The sequence below is a fragment of the Rattus rattus genome, chromosome 1 (assembly GCF_011064425.1).
Source record: "Rattus rattus isolate New Zealand chromosome 1, Rrattus_CSIRO_v1, whole genome shotgun sequence".
In the NCBI taxonomy this organism is placed as follows: Eukaryota; Metazoa; Chordata; class Mammalia; order Rodentia; family Muridae; genus Rattus; species Rattus rattus.
This window is the reverse complement of record NC_046154.1, coordinates 17312442-17329032: the sequence shown is the minus strand read 5'-3', so window position 1 is coordinate 17329032 and position 16591 is coordinate 17312442. Positions and strand designations below refer to the sequence as shown.

Genomic DNA, 16591 nt, shown 5'->3' with positions numbered 1-16591 from the left:
CCTACCCACCCTTCCCCACCCCCACCCACGCTTGCAGACTTCCGAGGGCCTCCCTATGCCCCGCAGCATCTTCCAACAGGAAGCACCAGGGCTCGTAATTAAAGGCTGCCCCAACAGGTAACAAGCATTCTGCAGAGGTTGGACTGGATGGAGTTGGGCATTATAGGGTCTTTTGTGCCTGCCCGCTTTCAAGGACTGGGATTTCCTGCCTTTGTTTGCCTACGTTGAGCTGAAGGGTGCCAGAGGGCCATGGCCTGAGGTTCTCTGGGAAAAAAGACGCCCCAAATCTTCCTTTTCATCTTACGCAATCCAGGAGTCATATGAAACCATGGTGTTCGTGCCCCAGGGTCCTGGCCATGGTGGGCATTTCTAAAACAGCATCAGAGAGGTGTCCAGAGGGGAGGGGGAAAACAGCTCAAAGTAGGCGTGGCCTACAGGCTTAGCTTCCGACCTTGACCCTCTAGGGGCTCTGGCTGGGAAAGGGTGAAGGAAAAGTGTCAATAGTCTCCTGGGCTGGACAGGCGACTCCAGAATCGAAGAAGGGTGTTGTCCTCCGGGAGCCCAGCTGACCACAGTAGTCAGTCCGCTTTCAGGCTCCAGGAGGGTGGAAGCTGGTTCGTGGCCCTTGCCCTTGCTCTGGGGTTCTCATCAGCAGGGCAGCGAGGGTGGTGGTCGGGCAGGCTCAGGGCACGGAGTTCCACCACCTAAAGGCAAAAGGTTTCCTCCGCACATTAGTGCCACAATGGATCTCTCCAAGCAGTTGGTGGTAAAAGAGAAAGTCGTCGATAAAGACGCAGCGTAGACCCAGCGGCTCCAGCAGGGAGCGCACCTTCTCTTCCAGGCAGCAGCGGCCATTGATGATGGGCCCGAAGGGCTTGGGGATGCCCAGGTACTTGCCGAGGACCACCATATTGACCTGCAAGGGAGAGGAAGAAGAGCCCCAGTGGCCGAGGATGCACCGCACCTCTGAGCCGTGGCTCTACTGATCCATCCTCGCCAGAACCAGGGATTGGTCAGGAACTAGGGTCTAAGATGGGGGTGGGTTTGTGCCCTATATAATTTAGGAGTCGTAAGCAGGAAGATGGTGCGTTTGAGGCCAGCCTGGGCTACATAAATAAAACGTATCTCAAAAAAAAAAAAAAAAGTAAGCGGTGGGAAGGGCTTGCTGGGGATGTAGCTCAGTGGTAGAGTGGTTCCTGCCCTTAACATCTGCGGCTGTACGGATGGCGGTCAGCCTCTCTGCTGTACTTTCTTCCATCTCTTGCCATATTGTAACAAGTTTGTTACAAAGATGAAATGTGCTGAATGTCCTCACTGTTAGGTCTCAAACTCGAAACAAATGGTCAACCGAGATGCCTATTTGACCTATCAAAGCCAGTCTGGCCGCCAGGTTCTCCCAGCACCCCTCAGTCCCTACCTGTTACAGGGTCCTCCTGGCTGGCATGCCCTGCCCCCTACCCTGAACCCTTCAGCCCAGGGGCTAGGCGGCCCTTCCCTATATAATCCAGCCATTTTGGCTACCCAACTCCTTTACTCTCCTGGCTCTCCCCTCTCCCCCCTCCCACTTCTCACATGACCCAGCTCAGGGTCCTGTTCACTCTGGACTCTGCCAGATGTCCCTGCCTCTGGCTATGCGCTCCCTTTTATAAATAAAAAAAAAAAATCCCTTTTATTTCCACCATATCTAGGAGCAGTCATATTCTGCCCTGTGTGTGTGTGTGTGTGTGTGTGTGTGTGTGTGTGTGTGTGTGTGTGTGGTGTGTGTGTGTCTCGCTCACTAGCGTGGCGACACTTCTGTAGTACACAGCTTGCCCAGGCTGTTCATAGCATCCTGCTAGTCCTCAGCTCTTACTGAGAATCCATGTACATCAGAAGCATCATCCCTAAATCTCACAGCCCGCCTCTGAGGTTGTGGCTCAGACAGGTTAAGTAACATTACCAAGTTCACAAAAGCCTGTTGCGTCCACTCCATGGGCTGGAGTGTACGTGCTGGGGGTGGAGGGATTACAGGGAGTCCAAAGATAGGGGGAGGAATAAGAAGCCATGCTTATTGCCATGCCTAGGACTCTGCTCCCAGAGTTAAGAGATCGAAGCCAGCCTGGTCTCCAAAGTGAGTTGGAGTAACCTTGGCTGAGAGTGGGGGCGGGTGGGGGAGTCACAGCCCAAGATCATGGACTTTAATCTCAGCCATGCCCAGTGATCCTTCAGTGTCCTGGTGCAAGCAGCCATTAGCACATGTGGCTGTGCAGGGTCAAATCACTTCTTGTCTCCAATTGTTATCTGCAAGCTACATGTCATCCCGATGGTTTAGAGGACAGACCATTACATGACAGACTGCCAGAGAGCTCACCCCTGCAGAAGGCACAGTTTCAAGCAGCACTGATCAGCGCACAGGGCAGGATTTTACCTGCCTGGCACTCTTGGAAGTTACAGGAGGCCAGAGAGGCTTTCGGTGCCCAGCAGCGGTAGGCTCAGGGGGAAATGACAGGAGGCATGATATCCTGCCAACCTGGAGGCTGCGCTTCAGGGACAACCAGGGACCTGGGTACCCCCTCACTCCAGCCTGCACACCCCTTCCCTAACTTGGTTCTACTCTGGTCTTGTCCCAAGAGAAGTACCCAAGTTAAAGGCACAAGAGAAAAGGGGGTCACTTCCCACTCCAGAGCCCAGCTCTCATTGAGAACCTCACCACCCATCCTTTCCTGGCAGGAAATGGGCTGACCAGCTGGCTGCTTTGATACCATCGCTCAGGCCCCGCCCAATGGAGGATGCTTGGCCTCATGGGCCTGTCAGCTGCCTAATGGTTACTATTCGTTCTGTCTGCCTGGAAGCCCTACACAGAAGCCCCCTTGTGGGACCCACAAGTGTACGGTGAGAACTAAATAAGCCAGTCAGCCTCCAGACAGAAAGCAGAAACATCCGCGTCTACCTTTCCATGTAGAAGACGAAAGCTCCTTCCCATGTGGCTGGCCTTCCCACTGTGGGATGTCTAGCAGCCCTCCCAGGTGCTGTCCACTAGGTACCAAAGACACCAATTCACTGTGGCCTTCAGAGACGCCCAGGATACACATCTGCCCCGCTTAGGAGCTGCTGACCCAGCTGCCTCTGTATCCACCTGTCCTCACATCCACCCACCAGGGACCCTCACCATGTCAGGAAAGAAGGCTTCAGCGTAGGCTCCCTTCAGGAAGAAGAGCTGTGGAATATCCACGATGTCGCTCTCGGAGAGGCCCAGCTCCTGTTTTAGCACCTCACGGTTCCAGTCGATGCATTTCTGGGGAAGAGGGAAGCCACGGGCCAATACAGAGGAGTCAAAGTGTGCTGTGCCTGCCTGCAGCCCTGAGCTCCTGTGGGTGCCTCCGAGCCTTTCAGTGGCTTTGTGCAAACAGGTTCACAGATGTCCGAAGTGGGAAAACTGAGGCTCAAGGCAGCTTGCCTAACTGCCCAGAGCTAGGAAAAGTTCAAGTTTGGTTCTAAATGACCCTGTCCCTTGGTTACGGTTTTTAAAAGTTATTTTTTATTTTACGTGTACGGGTGTTTTGCGCGCCTGTGTGCCTGTGTGCTGTATGTATGCCTGATGCCAACAGAGGCCAGAAGAGGGCGCCAGCTGTCTTAGAACTGGAGTTATAGATGGCGGTGATTTGCCATGTGGGTGCTGGGAATTGACCCTTAGTCCTCTGGAGGAGCAGCCAGTGCTCTTAACTGCTAACTCCGCTCTTTAGCCTCTGGTTACATTTTTTAACCGTGGTGCACGCGTGCATGCACATGCGTGGGTACATGCGTGTGTACATGCATGAGTCTATAGGGATATGTGGATTCCCAGAATCAAGCTTAGCTGATCAGGCAGCAGGAATCTCTAACTGCTAAGCCACTTTGATAAGCCCCTGTCATGTGGCTGATAGGTCTGTTAGCCACAGCTATCTAGGTAAAGTCCCTGGCTTGGTGCAGAAGGGTCAGGGGCTTTTACCCTTCACTGAGAACAGCACCTCACACAGCAGGCCCCATCTTTGGTGAGCCATACCCCTTCCTAGACCTGTCCCACCTGATCTCTGCACAGGGCCCCTGAGGACCCCATGTCTCTGCTTCTCACGTTCACACTTCCGGAGTGAGGGCCTGAATTCACGTCTGTGGAAATGAACTGCACCCCCCCCTCCCGCACCAGGCAACCCCAGGTGCCTGCTGCGGCCTGAGGGTGGTCAGCTTGTCCCCAAATCTGCCAGCCCCACCCCCCGAGGACAAGGCTCATTTTCACACCCTCAGAAATCTGCAGGACAAACTAAGGCTGGGCCCTGTCCCCCACAGGCTGGACATTGTCACCACCCAGACTCCATTTTGCCCTCACCTGCACATGCGCACTGTCCCTCCTGAGGTGCCTGTCAGCTAAGATGTCATTGATGCTTCTCTTTGTCTTATGCTTGAGGCCTGTGAAGGACAGATTGCGTGAGTTCAGGGGCACAGACAGACGGTGTGTGTTCAGGGGCACAGACAGACTGTGCATCACTCAGGGACAATGTCTGGAGCCCCCCAGGCCTGAAGAAGCACAGTGCAGGTCAGTGACTCTGACAGAAATAGGTTGGAGAGAGAAAGGCCAGACACTGAGGGGCTGCTTCCAGCTGCAGTGAAGACTCAGAAATGCTAGGGAAAGGCCCCACAGCTCCTAACACTGACCTCTCACAACTGTGGGAGCCAGCTTAACTCCTTGACCTTTAAAACCATCCTAGGAGGGGGTGGTTATCATTTGCAATTAAGAGAGGGGAAACCGAGGTCCAAAGAGGCAAGAGCACAGCCTCGGTTGACCCCCACCTCCAGTTAGGGTTGAGCCCATTTGAACTCAGGTGGGACCCGTGCATCTCTCTCCAAGTCCAGCCTGGGAGCTGCACTACCATCTAAGGCTCTGGGGTGACTCTCTGGTTCCTCAATTCCCCTCCTTGCCCCAGGGCAGCAGTAGGAACAGGCCCAGGGATGCCAGGAAGGACAGGATCCCCGTGAGGTGACAGGTGACACACAGCCTTGGGCACTCACCATCAAACTGCTTGGCCTCCCGTAGCCCTCCTCCTTCTTCTCCTGGAACAGTTGGAGGCAGGCGCTGGGGCTGGCCAGTAGTAGCCGGAAGCCCTGCCACACAGGAGACAGACAAATGGCTGAAGGCATGGATACACTCGATGCTGGAGACCTCCAAGGACACTTCAGGAGCCTGAAGTGCACTGGGCTGTGCTCTGTGCAACCCTGTCCACCCCACCCACCACTGCCGTGGGTCCCACCTGCAGGCCTTTCCCCACAGTGGTCTCCCTACCTGGAGTCCTGCTCACTTTGCCTCCCAGGGAACTCAATTCCTGCCCCCCACCAAATCCTGGTGTGCCCCTGCTCCCCTCTTCACTGTTCCTCCCCTTATCAGAGCTCTGGCCACGCTGGGCCAGATTCATCGACCAGCCACCACGGTTACTTATGTCCATGATGTCTGAGGGCCACTTTCTTCCTAAGCCCTCTCTACAAGATGGTGGGACTCTGGTCAGTATACAAACCAGAGGCCACACCTGTTTACGATCCTCCCCAGCCAGCCTTAGAGTTTATGGATCTGAGTGAAGGCAAATCCCTTCTGAGCCTCAGTTTTCTTACCTGTAAAATGGAGTCAATAAAAGGGCTTGTTGGAGGGTTGCATGGCTAAAAGTGTGTGTGAGTCTGGCATATAGTGTTTGAGTCATTTTCCCAACTCTTACCCATGCTGTTCCTGATTCTCAGAGTGGCCTGGGTCTGAAAAGACTAGCAGGAAGCACACAGTGTCCTCCTGGCCCAAGGCTTTTGACTCCTCCAGGAAGTACTCCCTGATTAACATGGCCTAAGCCCTATGCATGCTGACTCTATAGGACTGAGCTGGTGGCACTGCCCCTGTCCTGAGCTACCCCATCAGGTCAGATGTGACTCAATTGGAAGTCGGTGGAGTGGTAGAGCAGGGGTCACACCTTTTGGTCAGAGGTGGGCACGAAGCTCAGAAACTCATCCACGTGGCCCACGGAAAGCCAGTCAGAGTAGAGTTCCACAGGAGCCTGCACCTGCTGCGCATGCAGGAAGTCACGCACCACCCTGGCCATCCGCCGCCCACTGGACCTGGTGGGAAGAGATACCCAGTGTGACTCCATATGTCCTCACAAACTTCTGAATGAGTCCCCTTTACCAGAGGAGAAACTGAGGCTCAGAGAGCTCAGGGGACACAGTCTTGGCCGCGCTGAGCTAAGGTGATACCTCCTTGGCCACACTGCTGAGAAGGGTCAGGACCACAGTCTACCCATTATAAACCCGGAGATTGGAAGCCAAAGCTGAAGCCATTGGGAACAGAGGGTGGGAGAGAGGCAGACGCCATAGGTCAGGGGACAGGGTCATGGCAGATACAGGCCAGGCCAGGGTCAGGGGTCAGGTTTGACAAGGGGGCAGAGCTTGTTTGAGTAAGGCCTTCTGAGCCCAGCTATCCCTGCTGAAAATAAAAGGCTAATCTTACTCACTCCAGAGTGTTAGACTCACACTGCCTGGGGCATTTGGGGTTCCCCACTGCCCAACCCCCAGAAGTTCCTGAGATGAGATCTAGCATTTCCTAACCTCTTTTACCCAGGAACCTCCTCCCAGACCTCCCCGTGTAGCTGAGGATGGCTTTGAACTCCTGATCCTCCTGCTTCTAGCTCCCAAGTGCTGGGATTACAAATGAGCAAGAGCACAGTGGGTTTCCATATTGCTGGAGGTTCAGGCATGTCACCAGCTGAGCTGTATCCCAGGTTTGGACTTCAAATCTCTGGCCTTGAAACCCTTAAGGTCTGGCCTTGACCTTCCTTGGCTGTGTGGTCCAGGCTGTGTTCTTGGCTTGGCTTCCCAAGCCTTAGTTTCCCCTCTGGGAAGAGGACCCACTCGAAGAGTTATTTTATATAAATAAAACGATCCTCTTCCAGACAGACTACCCAGCCAAAGGCCACGCCACCCACAGGCTCTCAGACCTGCTCCCTGGGGAGACTCTGCCCGAGACAAGGAGCAGCACCAATCAATTCTTCTCATTCCCTGTAGCCAGCGGAGCCTTCCTCTCTGGGTGGCCGGTGGACTGTCCCTCTCCTTGGTGCCCATTGGAGCTCTATCCCTTATGATCCATCCAGAGGGAGGCTTTCAAAGGCCAGACTATGTCCTTTTTCCAGACGGCCTCACTCCCATCTCACCTCCAGAAACTGCCTGGCCCCTGCCTAGCTCCTCCTGACTTCTGCATGGCCTGCGGTCTACCTGACCCCACTCTGGCCCCGACCCTCTCCGCTCCACCCATTCTGATCTCCTGCTGTCCTCTGAACTTACCAGACACATTCCTGCCCCAGGACCTTTGCACCTACTCTGCCCTCCGGCTAGAATCACAAACCTCTCCCCATGGCCCCATGGCTCCCCTCTTGCCTCTTCCAGGGCTAATTCAAATCTTGCCATCTTTCTCTGAGGTTCAAACTAATAGAAACCAGGTCCCAACTCCCTTCTTGGCTTCTTTTATTTCTCCGTGGCACTGGCTACCACTTGGGACATTACTTGCCCGGGGGCTCACCCCCTGCTGTGGTGCATACCCTCCCAGGGCAGGGCCGAGGGGTCTAAGGTGTTCTCTGCTGAAGCTCCAGCATTTCTCCCACAATCTCTGCTTCGGAAACACTGGTGAGTGAAGCAAATGCTTTGGAGCGGCCCTGTCTAGAGGCTTCAGAGACAGCTCACTTAGCGCGGTGCTGGCCTAGCATGCATGATGTCCTGGGTTCAATCCCTGGTACCGCCTAGACAGGGTGTGGTGGTACACAACTGTCCTTACAGCATCGGAGAGGCAGAGGCAGGGGGATCTTTGGCTGCATTATGAGTTGGATGTCAGTCAGGGCTACATGAGACTCTGCCTCAAAACATTAAAAATAACCCAAAAGTCCATAATCGATAGTAACCGGAGCCTGCCACTGACAAGCTTAGGACAGGTGCAGATGATGCGCCTGCTTGGAACTGTGGGTAGAAGGTGGGAACCACATTCTTCTGTCTGCTGGTCTAATGTAGCATGGGCTGTTTTGAAGGCCGTCTTTAGAAACAACAAGAAACTATTCAGCAGGTGCAGAGCCTTGCTCCTCCTTGGAAGCCTCTCCCGCCCTCCTTCCTGGAGGCTGAGGCAAAGAAGAGATGGTCCAAGCCCCAGGACCACCTGCATCATAACCAAAGACACCACCAGGAGGCAGACTTGTTCAAAGATCCGAGCTCAGGAGTGGAGGACCCAAGGCAGCCAAGAAAGTCTCCAGTTTGTTGGGTACCTACTGGGTGCTTGGCTTGGGCTTACCACTTTTTTTTTTCTTTTTTCTTTTTTTTTCGGAGCTGGGGACTGAACCCAGGGGCTTGCGCTTGCTAGGCAAGCGCTCTACCACTGAGCTAAATCCCCAACCCCTGGGCTTACCACTTTTAGTCCTCAAGATCATCCTGAGTTGGGCAGTGGTGGCACAAGGTGGCAGGGAGGCAAAAGCAGGTAGATTTCTGAGTTCCAGGCTAGCCTGGTCTACAGAGCAAGTTCCAGGACAGCCAGGGCTACCCAGAGAAACCCTGTCTCAAAAAAAACCCCAACCAATCAAAAAAGTCCATCTTGGGATACACGCAGAGTAGCAAAGTCACCACCATTCGAGGGTCACCCTCCCAGTCCCTCACCTATGGGCCTCTCCTTTCTTTCTCCCTCAGCGTCAGCCCCTGCCCACTGGCCCCTCCCATCTCTAAACCCTCTGGCAAGCTCCTACCCCAGGACAGCAGACCAACTACCAACTTCTACACTGGGACCCACAGAGGACACCTGAATCGACTGTATCACTCACTAATCCTGTGTGGCTCTAAACCTGTAGCTGTCCCTCTCTGAGCAGCAGGGTCTCATCTATCCGCTAACGGTCTTATTCCTGGTTTTTAACAGTCCGTAGGCTGCCAGGGGTTCAAACTCAAGCGAGAGGGCCTTTCATTGGGCCCATTTTACAGCTGGAGAAAATAAGGCATGGGGTCTAAAAGAAATCGTTCATTTAAAATGCACCAGTATCGCCTCTCTGCACCCTTAGACCTTCCTTTGCCAGATGCTGCTCTGTGGTTTGTTTGCTCTGCTTCGTCCTTTCCCGTTTGGTTTGTAATTTTTCACTTAGGTTTCATTTTGTTTGGGTTTTTTTGGTTTTGGAGATGCACGCCTCACTGCAGCCAAGCCTGGCCTTGAACTCGAGACCTTCCTGCTTCAGCCTCTTGAGTCCTGGGATTATAGGGTCGTACCACCATGCTCCATACCCACAGCACTTTCCCCCGTGCCTGGCATGTGACCTTAATTTGAATGAGCAAACTGACCACTGATCATTTGCTGGACACCACGGTGAACACCTGCTGAGTGGCACAGCCCACAGTCATGGGCATCGGGCGCCAGAGACTCACAGCTCCCTCCCTGAAGACCTCCAGGCCTGAAGCCCAGCCTCTGGTAGGCTATCTGACCACAGGGACCTGGGTATCTGTTGCCGTAGCAATGGTCATACATTCCCAGCATACATTTCATTCAGTTCCCACCTTCATCTAGGAGCAGTTACATCACAGTTTAAATAAAAGGCAGACCTTTCCTGCCCTCTTCCTCTTTTTCTTCTTTCTCTCTCCCCCTCTTCTGTCTTCTTTGTCCTCAATAAACCTCTTCCGCATGGGACTCTGTTGGCCTGGTCTGTCTGGAGGTGAGCCGCCATTCTATCACAACACCCGGCACCCACCTTCGTGGCCCCCTGGGTACCAGCAAAGCCTGCCTTGTATGACTTAGCAGCCTCAGGCTTTCTACCCAAGGCGATGTGACCTTCCCACTGTCAGAGGCCAGCTGGGGCTCAGAGGACAAGTTGAGGCACACCAAGCTCTTCAAACGAAAGGGTTATCCAGGGTCTGCAGGGGAGTGGTGCCCTTGTCTTCCAGGAGCACACTCTCTTCTGGCTACTCGGGGCAGGGAGGGGCTCACTCAGTGTCCTGAGCGGGCATCTCATGAGTTAACTGAACCTTAACAGAGGCCTTGTCCTCTGCTCCCTCACAGCATGGGGCTACTGAGATGCTCAGCCACAGGGCCACCCAGCTACCTACTCGCTCCTTTCCACTGCCTGCCCTGCCCCTGGGCCCTTCCAGTGAGTGGCTTCCCCATGTCTGTCCCTGCAGCAGTGGTGGAGGCCATGTCACCTCCCAGCTTGGCTGACCTCAGACAGGTTCTCCTTGGCCCTGGCTGACTTTGAATTCTCAATGGAGCTGAAAATGACCTTGAACTTCTGATCTTCCCTTCTCCTCCGACCCAAGTGCCGGGGTCACAGTCTCTGCTACTTCTCGGATTACTCCCTCCAAGGTGGAGATCCAAGCCAGGAAGGTACGTGTGCATGTTAGGCAAGCCCTATCAACGGCGCTCATCCCCAGCCTCTGACGCGCCGGTTTAATGCAGCATCTATGCTTATCAGACTCCGAGGGACTAATTTGACCCTGAGACCTTCTTATCTATGGGAAAGTCATTCCCATGGGCTGGAGAGCATCTCCCAGTCTGGACAGTCATTCCCATGAACAGGAGAGCATCTCCCAGTCTGGACAGTCATTCCCATGAACAGGAGAGCATCTCCCAGTCTGGACAGTCATTCCCATGAACAGGAGAGCATCTCCCAGTCTGGACAGTCATTCCCATGGGCTGGAGAGCATCTCCCAGTCTGGACAGTCATTCCCATGAACAGGAGAGCATCTCCCAGTCTGGACAGTCATTCCCATGAACTGGAGAGCATCTCCCAGTCTGGACAGTCATTCCATGGTCTCTGGAGAGCATCTCCCAGTCTGGACAGTCATTCCCATGAACAGGAGAGCATCTCCCAGCCTGGACAGTCATTCCCATGAACAGGAGAGCATCTCCCAGTCTGGACAGTCATTTCCATGGGCTGGAGAGCATCTCCCAGCCTGGACAGTCATTCCATGGGCTCTGGAGAGCATCTCCCAGTCTGGACAGTCATTCCATGGGCTCTGGAGAGCACCCCCTAGTCTGGAGAGCCCCATGGGTGGGTGAGCTTACTGAACCCTCCCACACCCCACACCCTTCCAAGCCACTCACTTAGGGAAGCTGCCACCGATGAGGATTCTGCCGAGGGGGTACTCTGTGTTGCCCACCCTCACTGGCGGGCTCACATCCAGGTTGCCGAAGGAATCCAGGCCAGAGGCACCTGCGAACTGGATCTCCCGGGTCACATATCCAAAGTCAGGACCCTAGAGAGGCACCATCAGAGCCTGCCTCAGACAGGAGGATCAGGAGGGGGGAGGGAGCCATGCCTAGCTGAGGAGACGACACTGGATACCCGTTCCCTGGCTCTCTGCCAAAAGCCTGCTTCCATCCCAACCTACCAAGCCTTGTTCTGCACTCTAAACAGCTCAAGATCAAGTCACTGCCCAGAGGCTAGCAGAGAGTCACCAGACCCTTAATCGAGCAGCATATGCCTAAGGAGTTCATGGATGGACAGTCATGGAAGACAGACCATGGCTAGGAAAGGAAGGAAGAATGAAGTACGTAAGAGCTGGGAAGATGGCTCCAGAGGTAAAGCAAGCGTGAGGACCTGAGCTTGATCCTCTGCATCCACAGAAAAGCCTGGGTGGTAGTACACACTCGGCACTCTAGTACTGGGAGGTGGGGGAGACATGTGGAACTCAGGGACTTCCTGGTCAACAGCCTGGGCAAGCTGGCAAGTCCCAGGCCAATAAGAGACACTGTCTCCCAAAAATAAAATAGATGACTACTGACAACACACGACACACACACACACACACACACACACACACACACACACACAGTGCAACAGAGACAGAAGAAGAAGGAGATGGAGATGAAGAAGGAGGACAAGGAGGACATGGAGGAGGAAGAGGAGGAGGAGGAGGAAGAAAAAGAAGAAGAAGTAGAAGAAGAAGGAAGAAGGAAGAAGAAGAGGAGGAGGAGGAGGAAGAGGAGGAGGAGGAAGAGGAGGAGAAGAAGAAGAAGAAGAAGAAGAAGAAGAAGAAGAAGAAGAAGAAGAAGAAGAAGAAGAAGAAGAAGAAGAAGAAGAAGAAGAAGAAGAAGAAGAAGAAAAAGGAGACACCACACATTAAAGCTCAGGACTCTTAACACACCCATCAGGAAAAGACCTTCAGAAACCTCGGTCTAAAAGAAAGAAGCACCATGAACTCAGCAGAGGCTGAGGGATCACAGTGAAAAGCCAAGGCACTCCAGTCCCCACAGACACTCACTCTGCAGGAAGAGACTTGGGGCCCACAGACCCACAGAGACTAGGCCACCTCAGGAGAAAGCGCAGCCAACTGTCAGGCAGGTGCCTGAAGGCACTATTAGGATTAGTGCATGGGCACCCCACTGGTTTAACCTCTCCAGCCTCAGTGTCCTTAGTACTGAAAGCTGGAGGGCGGTGTGAGCTGTACCAACGGCTGCCATCCCAGCACAGGAAGTAGCACAGTCCCTGACACAGCATGCTCACCAGGATACAATACCCCTTCAAAGTCAAGGCTGACATTTCCGTTGACTCCCCACCACTGAGAATGAGTGAGCCCCTGACCAAGAACATTGCCTCTCCCAGGATGCAGCAGTAGTGGGAGTGGGTGTCTATTTGCATGTAATTTGAATATGATTTGCATTATCAGATGGCCCCCTTCTACCCTACTCCCCTGGTTGCTGTCACCACCCACACCAGTCTCCGGACCCTAAAGTTCCACCATGGCTCCTAGGAGAGGAGCCACCAAAGGCCTTCCCCCCAGCTCCCCCATCCCAGCCCTGGGTACTTGGCCACACACCAGGATCTTCTTAAGGGCGAAGTCCCTCAAGCCTCTGTTTCGGGGGGAATCAAAGACCACAGGGAACGATTTGTGAGGGGCATCAATGTAGCCAAACTCCATCTCATCCTGTATGAAGAAGAAAGACCTACAGGGAGCCTCCTCAGGGGTTTCAGGAAAGGTGACCACCCAAGACTTGGGAAGGATGTGGGGGAGGAGGGGAAGCCTCCAGGGCTCTATCCAAGAGACCCATGCCAGAGGCAGGGCATCTGGAGGAGGCAAGAGAGATTTCTCTTGCTGGGTGTAGCTCCTAGTTCTGTGCCAGGTTGCTCTGGCTCCAGACAGGCAGGTCCATGTCCCCAGACTTGGCTGGTAGGCATAACTGAGCTCCTGCCTCTCCCCGCCCCAGTCACCCACCCATTTCCCCCAGTCACCCACCCCCCGCTCACGGTCCTTCCCTGGGTCAGCCTTGCACCGACCTGGATCCATCGATCATTGCGATTCTCTAGCCGGGGACAGACCACTAGTTTGCAGTTGGCCTTCATGGCCAGGTGGGACATGTCCTCCAAGAACTTGTCATTGCTGCCATGCATATCTGTCACGCTGCAAGGACAGTGACAGAAGCTGGGACCAGAATCCACTTGTGCATGAACTGTGTCCCTGTGTTTGTTCTGAGCTTCAGGTCTATCTGAACCTTGGAGAGGCTAGAAGACCTGGAGGATGAGGGGTCGTGTTCTTAGATCACATCAGATGAACAGTGCATGAACCAGGCAAAGCCAGGCTGTGGAGCCTGTACCAACCCAGGTGGTCCAGGGTGGCTGTGTGGAGGTGACAGGGCTGATGTCACTGATAGAATGTCAGTAAGTGGGCTAGCCTTGTCTTCTCGGAGCAGAGTGAAGGTGAAGACTCGGAGCAGACAGGAGGCTGGGATGCTCCTGGCCACGTCTTGCTCGAATCTGCATCTAACTTAGGAGGCCTGTCTTCCTCTTCTCCCTGTGATACCTCAAGGGTTGGCCAGCAGAGGCCACCAGATACCAGACCATGGCAGACGGCCCAGGACAGCCAAAATGGGACAGACTCACACTAGACCCTGTGACTGGGTCCCTGGGTCCTCCAAAGATGCAGAAGTGACTGAAGGAGGGTCCCTAGCACAAATGCGGGGCTCAGCCCCACCACCCAGGGTCTCATGTAGCAGAGGCTAGATTTGAACTCACAATCTTCCTCCCTGTACCTCCCAAATGAAGGATTTCAGGCCTGTACGACCACACCTAGCCCCAACTACTACCCAGACTGAATTCAAGGTATCTGGGCCTCAAACCAGGCAGGGAGCCATTGGACTTAGAGCAGGTGCTGGTGGCTGTAGCCTGACCTCCACTGCAGTCCTGTGGCAGCTCTGGGCTACGAGACACCTTTCCTGAATGAGCCGCACGTCAGGATTCCTCACTTACTTCTCTGGCTTTAGCGAGGTGTGGCTGGGGGGCTCACCTGCACACGTACAGCTCCAGGGGCGGCTGGGTGTTGGGGGTCATGATCCAGGGGGCCACTCGGAAGGTCACGCTGTCCGTGAAGACCAACACCTCGGAGAGGGGCTGGGGGAAAGGGGCGCTCAGTGATTTTGTGGGTTCCTGGGGCCCCACCCCTCTCCCCTGACACAGGCCTCATATTGAACTTACCCGTGTGTCTACCAGGCTGACACTGAGAGACAGCAGCCCTGAGAAACTGGCATCAGGGAAGGCGAGTCCTTCCACGTAGAACTGAATGTCCCTCTCCCCTGGATGCCTTTCCACCTCATAGGAGTTATGACGGGGCCCAAGCACCTGTTTGTAGTTGGAGAGGGAGGTCCCACCTAAGGAGAACAGGGTCAGACCAATGTGGGGACAGGGCTGGGGCTGGTAGGACAGGAGGACAGGAAACCTGTGGCTGGAATCTGGGTCCGAAGCACCTCTGGGGAGCTCTGCTTCAGTTCCTTTTCAGCTCTACGATGATGCAGAAGCTGTGTGACTTTGGCTCAATGACTCAGCCTCTCTGAGCCTCAGGTGAAGGGTATAGCGGACAAGTAGAAGAAACTGTCTGACCCCAAAGGTGATGAGGACCCAAATGTCTGTTCACGGTGCTCATAAACAAATTATGCTAAATAAGGTATGTCCATAAATGGACTATTACACTCCCACAAAAATCAATGAAATGACGGAACTTCATTGATGGTGTCAGAAGGTGGTGAGGGTGGCTTCTGATGGGGTTCGGTTTTTATTTGAAGTGATTAAATATTCCACCCCTTAACTGCACGCCAGTCCCTTAAAGCCACAGATTCTGATTAGGAAATGCCAGCAATTCAGCCACAATTTGAAGCCAGGATCTGGGTCCCAGACTCTAGGGTTCCTGCCCCTCCCTGCCCTGCTTGGGGGTGGGGGACACTGGACAGAAAGAGTTCTGTGCAGATTGGCTAGCTTGAGGAGCCAACAAGTCATATGGGGTCAGGGTGAGGGGGACCTGGATGCCCAAGAAGCCTGGCTTGGAACTCTCCCTCTGTCCCACTTGGCTATGTAGCAGTGACTGTGTTTGGGCCTCAGTTTCTCCCTCTGAGCAATGGGAGGAGCAGTTGAGGCCCCATCCTTGGCTGTCATAATGTTCCCCAATGGAGGAACCATGCAAGTCACAGTGAGTTACTGAAAGGTGACAGACCCAGGGAGCATGGAAGGAGGAAAGATGTGACAGGCCACAGTCACTCACCCCGGGCACAAAAGACCCCCAGTCTTCTGGAATCCGGCAAAGATGCCTTCAAGACCAGCTTGTGGCTCTTAAAAAGATCATCAGGGCCGTCACAGCTCAACACCATTGGGGACATGTCCTGCAGGTCTGGGAGAGTGGCTTTTGAGACAAGCCCCCCCCCACACACACTCCAGACCCCCTTTCACTCCCTCCTCACCTCCCACGCCTGTTGTCACTCACCCTCCAGTGACCTCAAATGGCTATCGTGCAGGTCCTCTCTGGACCCATGCACATCTCTGTCACAGTTCACCAACAGGATGGCCCCGGAGCCCCCAGAGCCCCAGCGCCAGTTTTTCTGTGGCACAAAGAAAGACTTGGGTTAGTCAAGCCTGGGGATTCTGGGGAGGGGACTGGACATGCCTGGGTTGGCTCAGTGCTTAGCTCAGAAACTTTTATATTCTGGGTTTGCTTAAAGATTTAATGAGGGACCATGGGCACAGGGAGCAGAACTTTCAACAAGGCTCAGACCCAGGGGCAGCCATCCTTGTGTGGTGAAAAACCTGCAGTGGCTGTGCTCACAGCGAGGAGGCAGGGTGACGTCACCACACACAGAAATGGCTGTGCTTTGGCTCTATCTAAAACCCATTCTGATCTCGAAGAGGAGTCTATTCTAGCAGCCTCCTGGGCCTTACGTTCACCAGGGTCTTGCAGGCCCTTCTAGGCTCTCAAGATGCTCGACTCTAGGGTCAGCACTGTCCCTGTACCCCGTGCCTTTTCTCCACTTTGCAACAAAGCATAGAGAAACTCCGGGAGGGAACCCTTGCACCATTACTGTTCAAACCCAGGTCTCTGGGACTATACAAATCCATTGTTTGCTTCCATGGTGCTCTATGTGACCCTTGCCCACCCCCTGGAGCAGACGCCAGCCACCCTATGCCAAGGCCCAAGACATGGTTTCATTGTAGCCCCCAACTACAACCCCCTCAAGCAGTGAATAAACTGTATGGCCATTCAGGTGCCCCGCCCTACCTTGTCCAAAAGACTTGGTATCCAGGCTGCCTCTCTGGATCTTTCCCTACAAACCATACCTCCTGCT

At 54.1% G+C, this 16591-nt stretch overlaps 1 protein-coding gene across 1 annotated transcript in view; it reads right to left on the bottom strand.

Moving 5' to 3' along the window:
* Positions 1 to 28: 28 nt before the first annotated feature.
* The window catches only part of Padi1 (peptidyl arginine deiminase 1), a 31408-nt gene continuing 14845 nt past the window's right edge, over positions 29 to 16591 (bottom strand). The window contains 13 exon segments of the mRNA XM_032895271.1: positions 29 to 916; positions 3149 to 3274; positions 4343 to 4422; positions 5023 to 5040; positions 5043 to 5115; positions 5961 to 6105; positions 11093 to 11244; positions 12808 to 12915; positions 13266 to 13389; positions 14272 to 14375; positions 14460 to 14632; positions 15517 to 15642; positions 15736 to 15850. Of these exon segments, the coding sequence (XP_032751162.1) occupies positions 683 to 916; positions 3149 to 3274; positions 4343 to 4422; positions 5023 to 5040; positions 5043 to 5115; positions 5961 to 6105; positions 11093 to 11244; positions 12808 to 12915; positions 13266 to 13389; positions 14272 to 14375; positions 14460 to 14632; positions 15517 to 15642; positions 15736 to 15850 (1578 nt within the window). The 3' untranslated portion in view covers positions 29 to 682.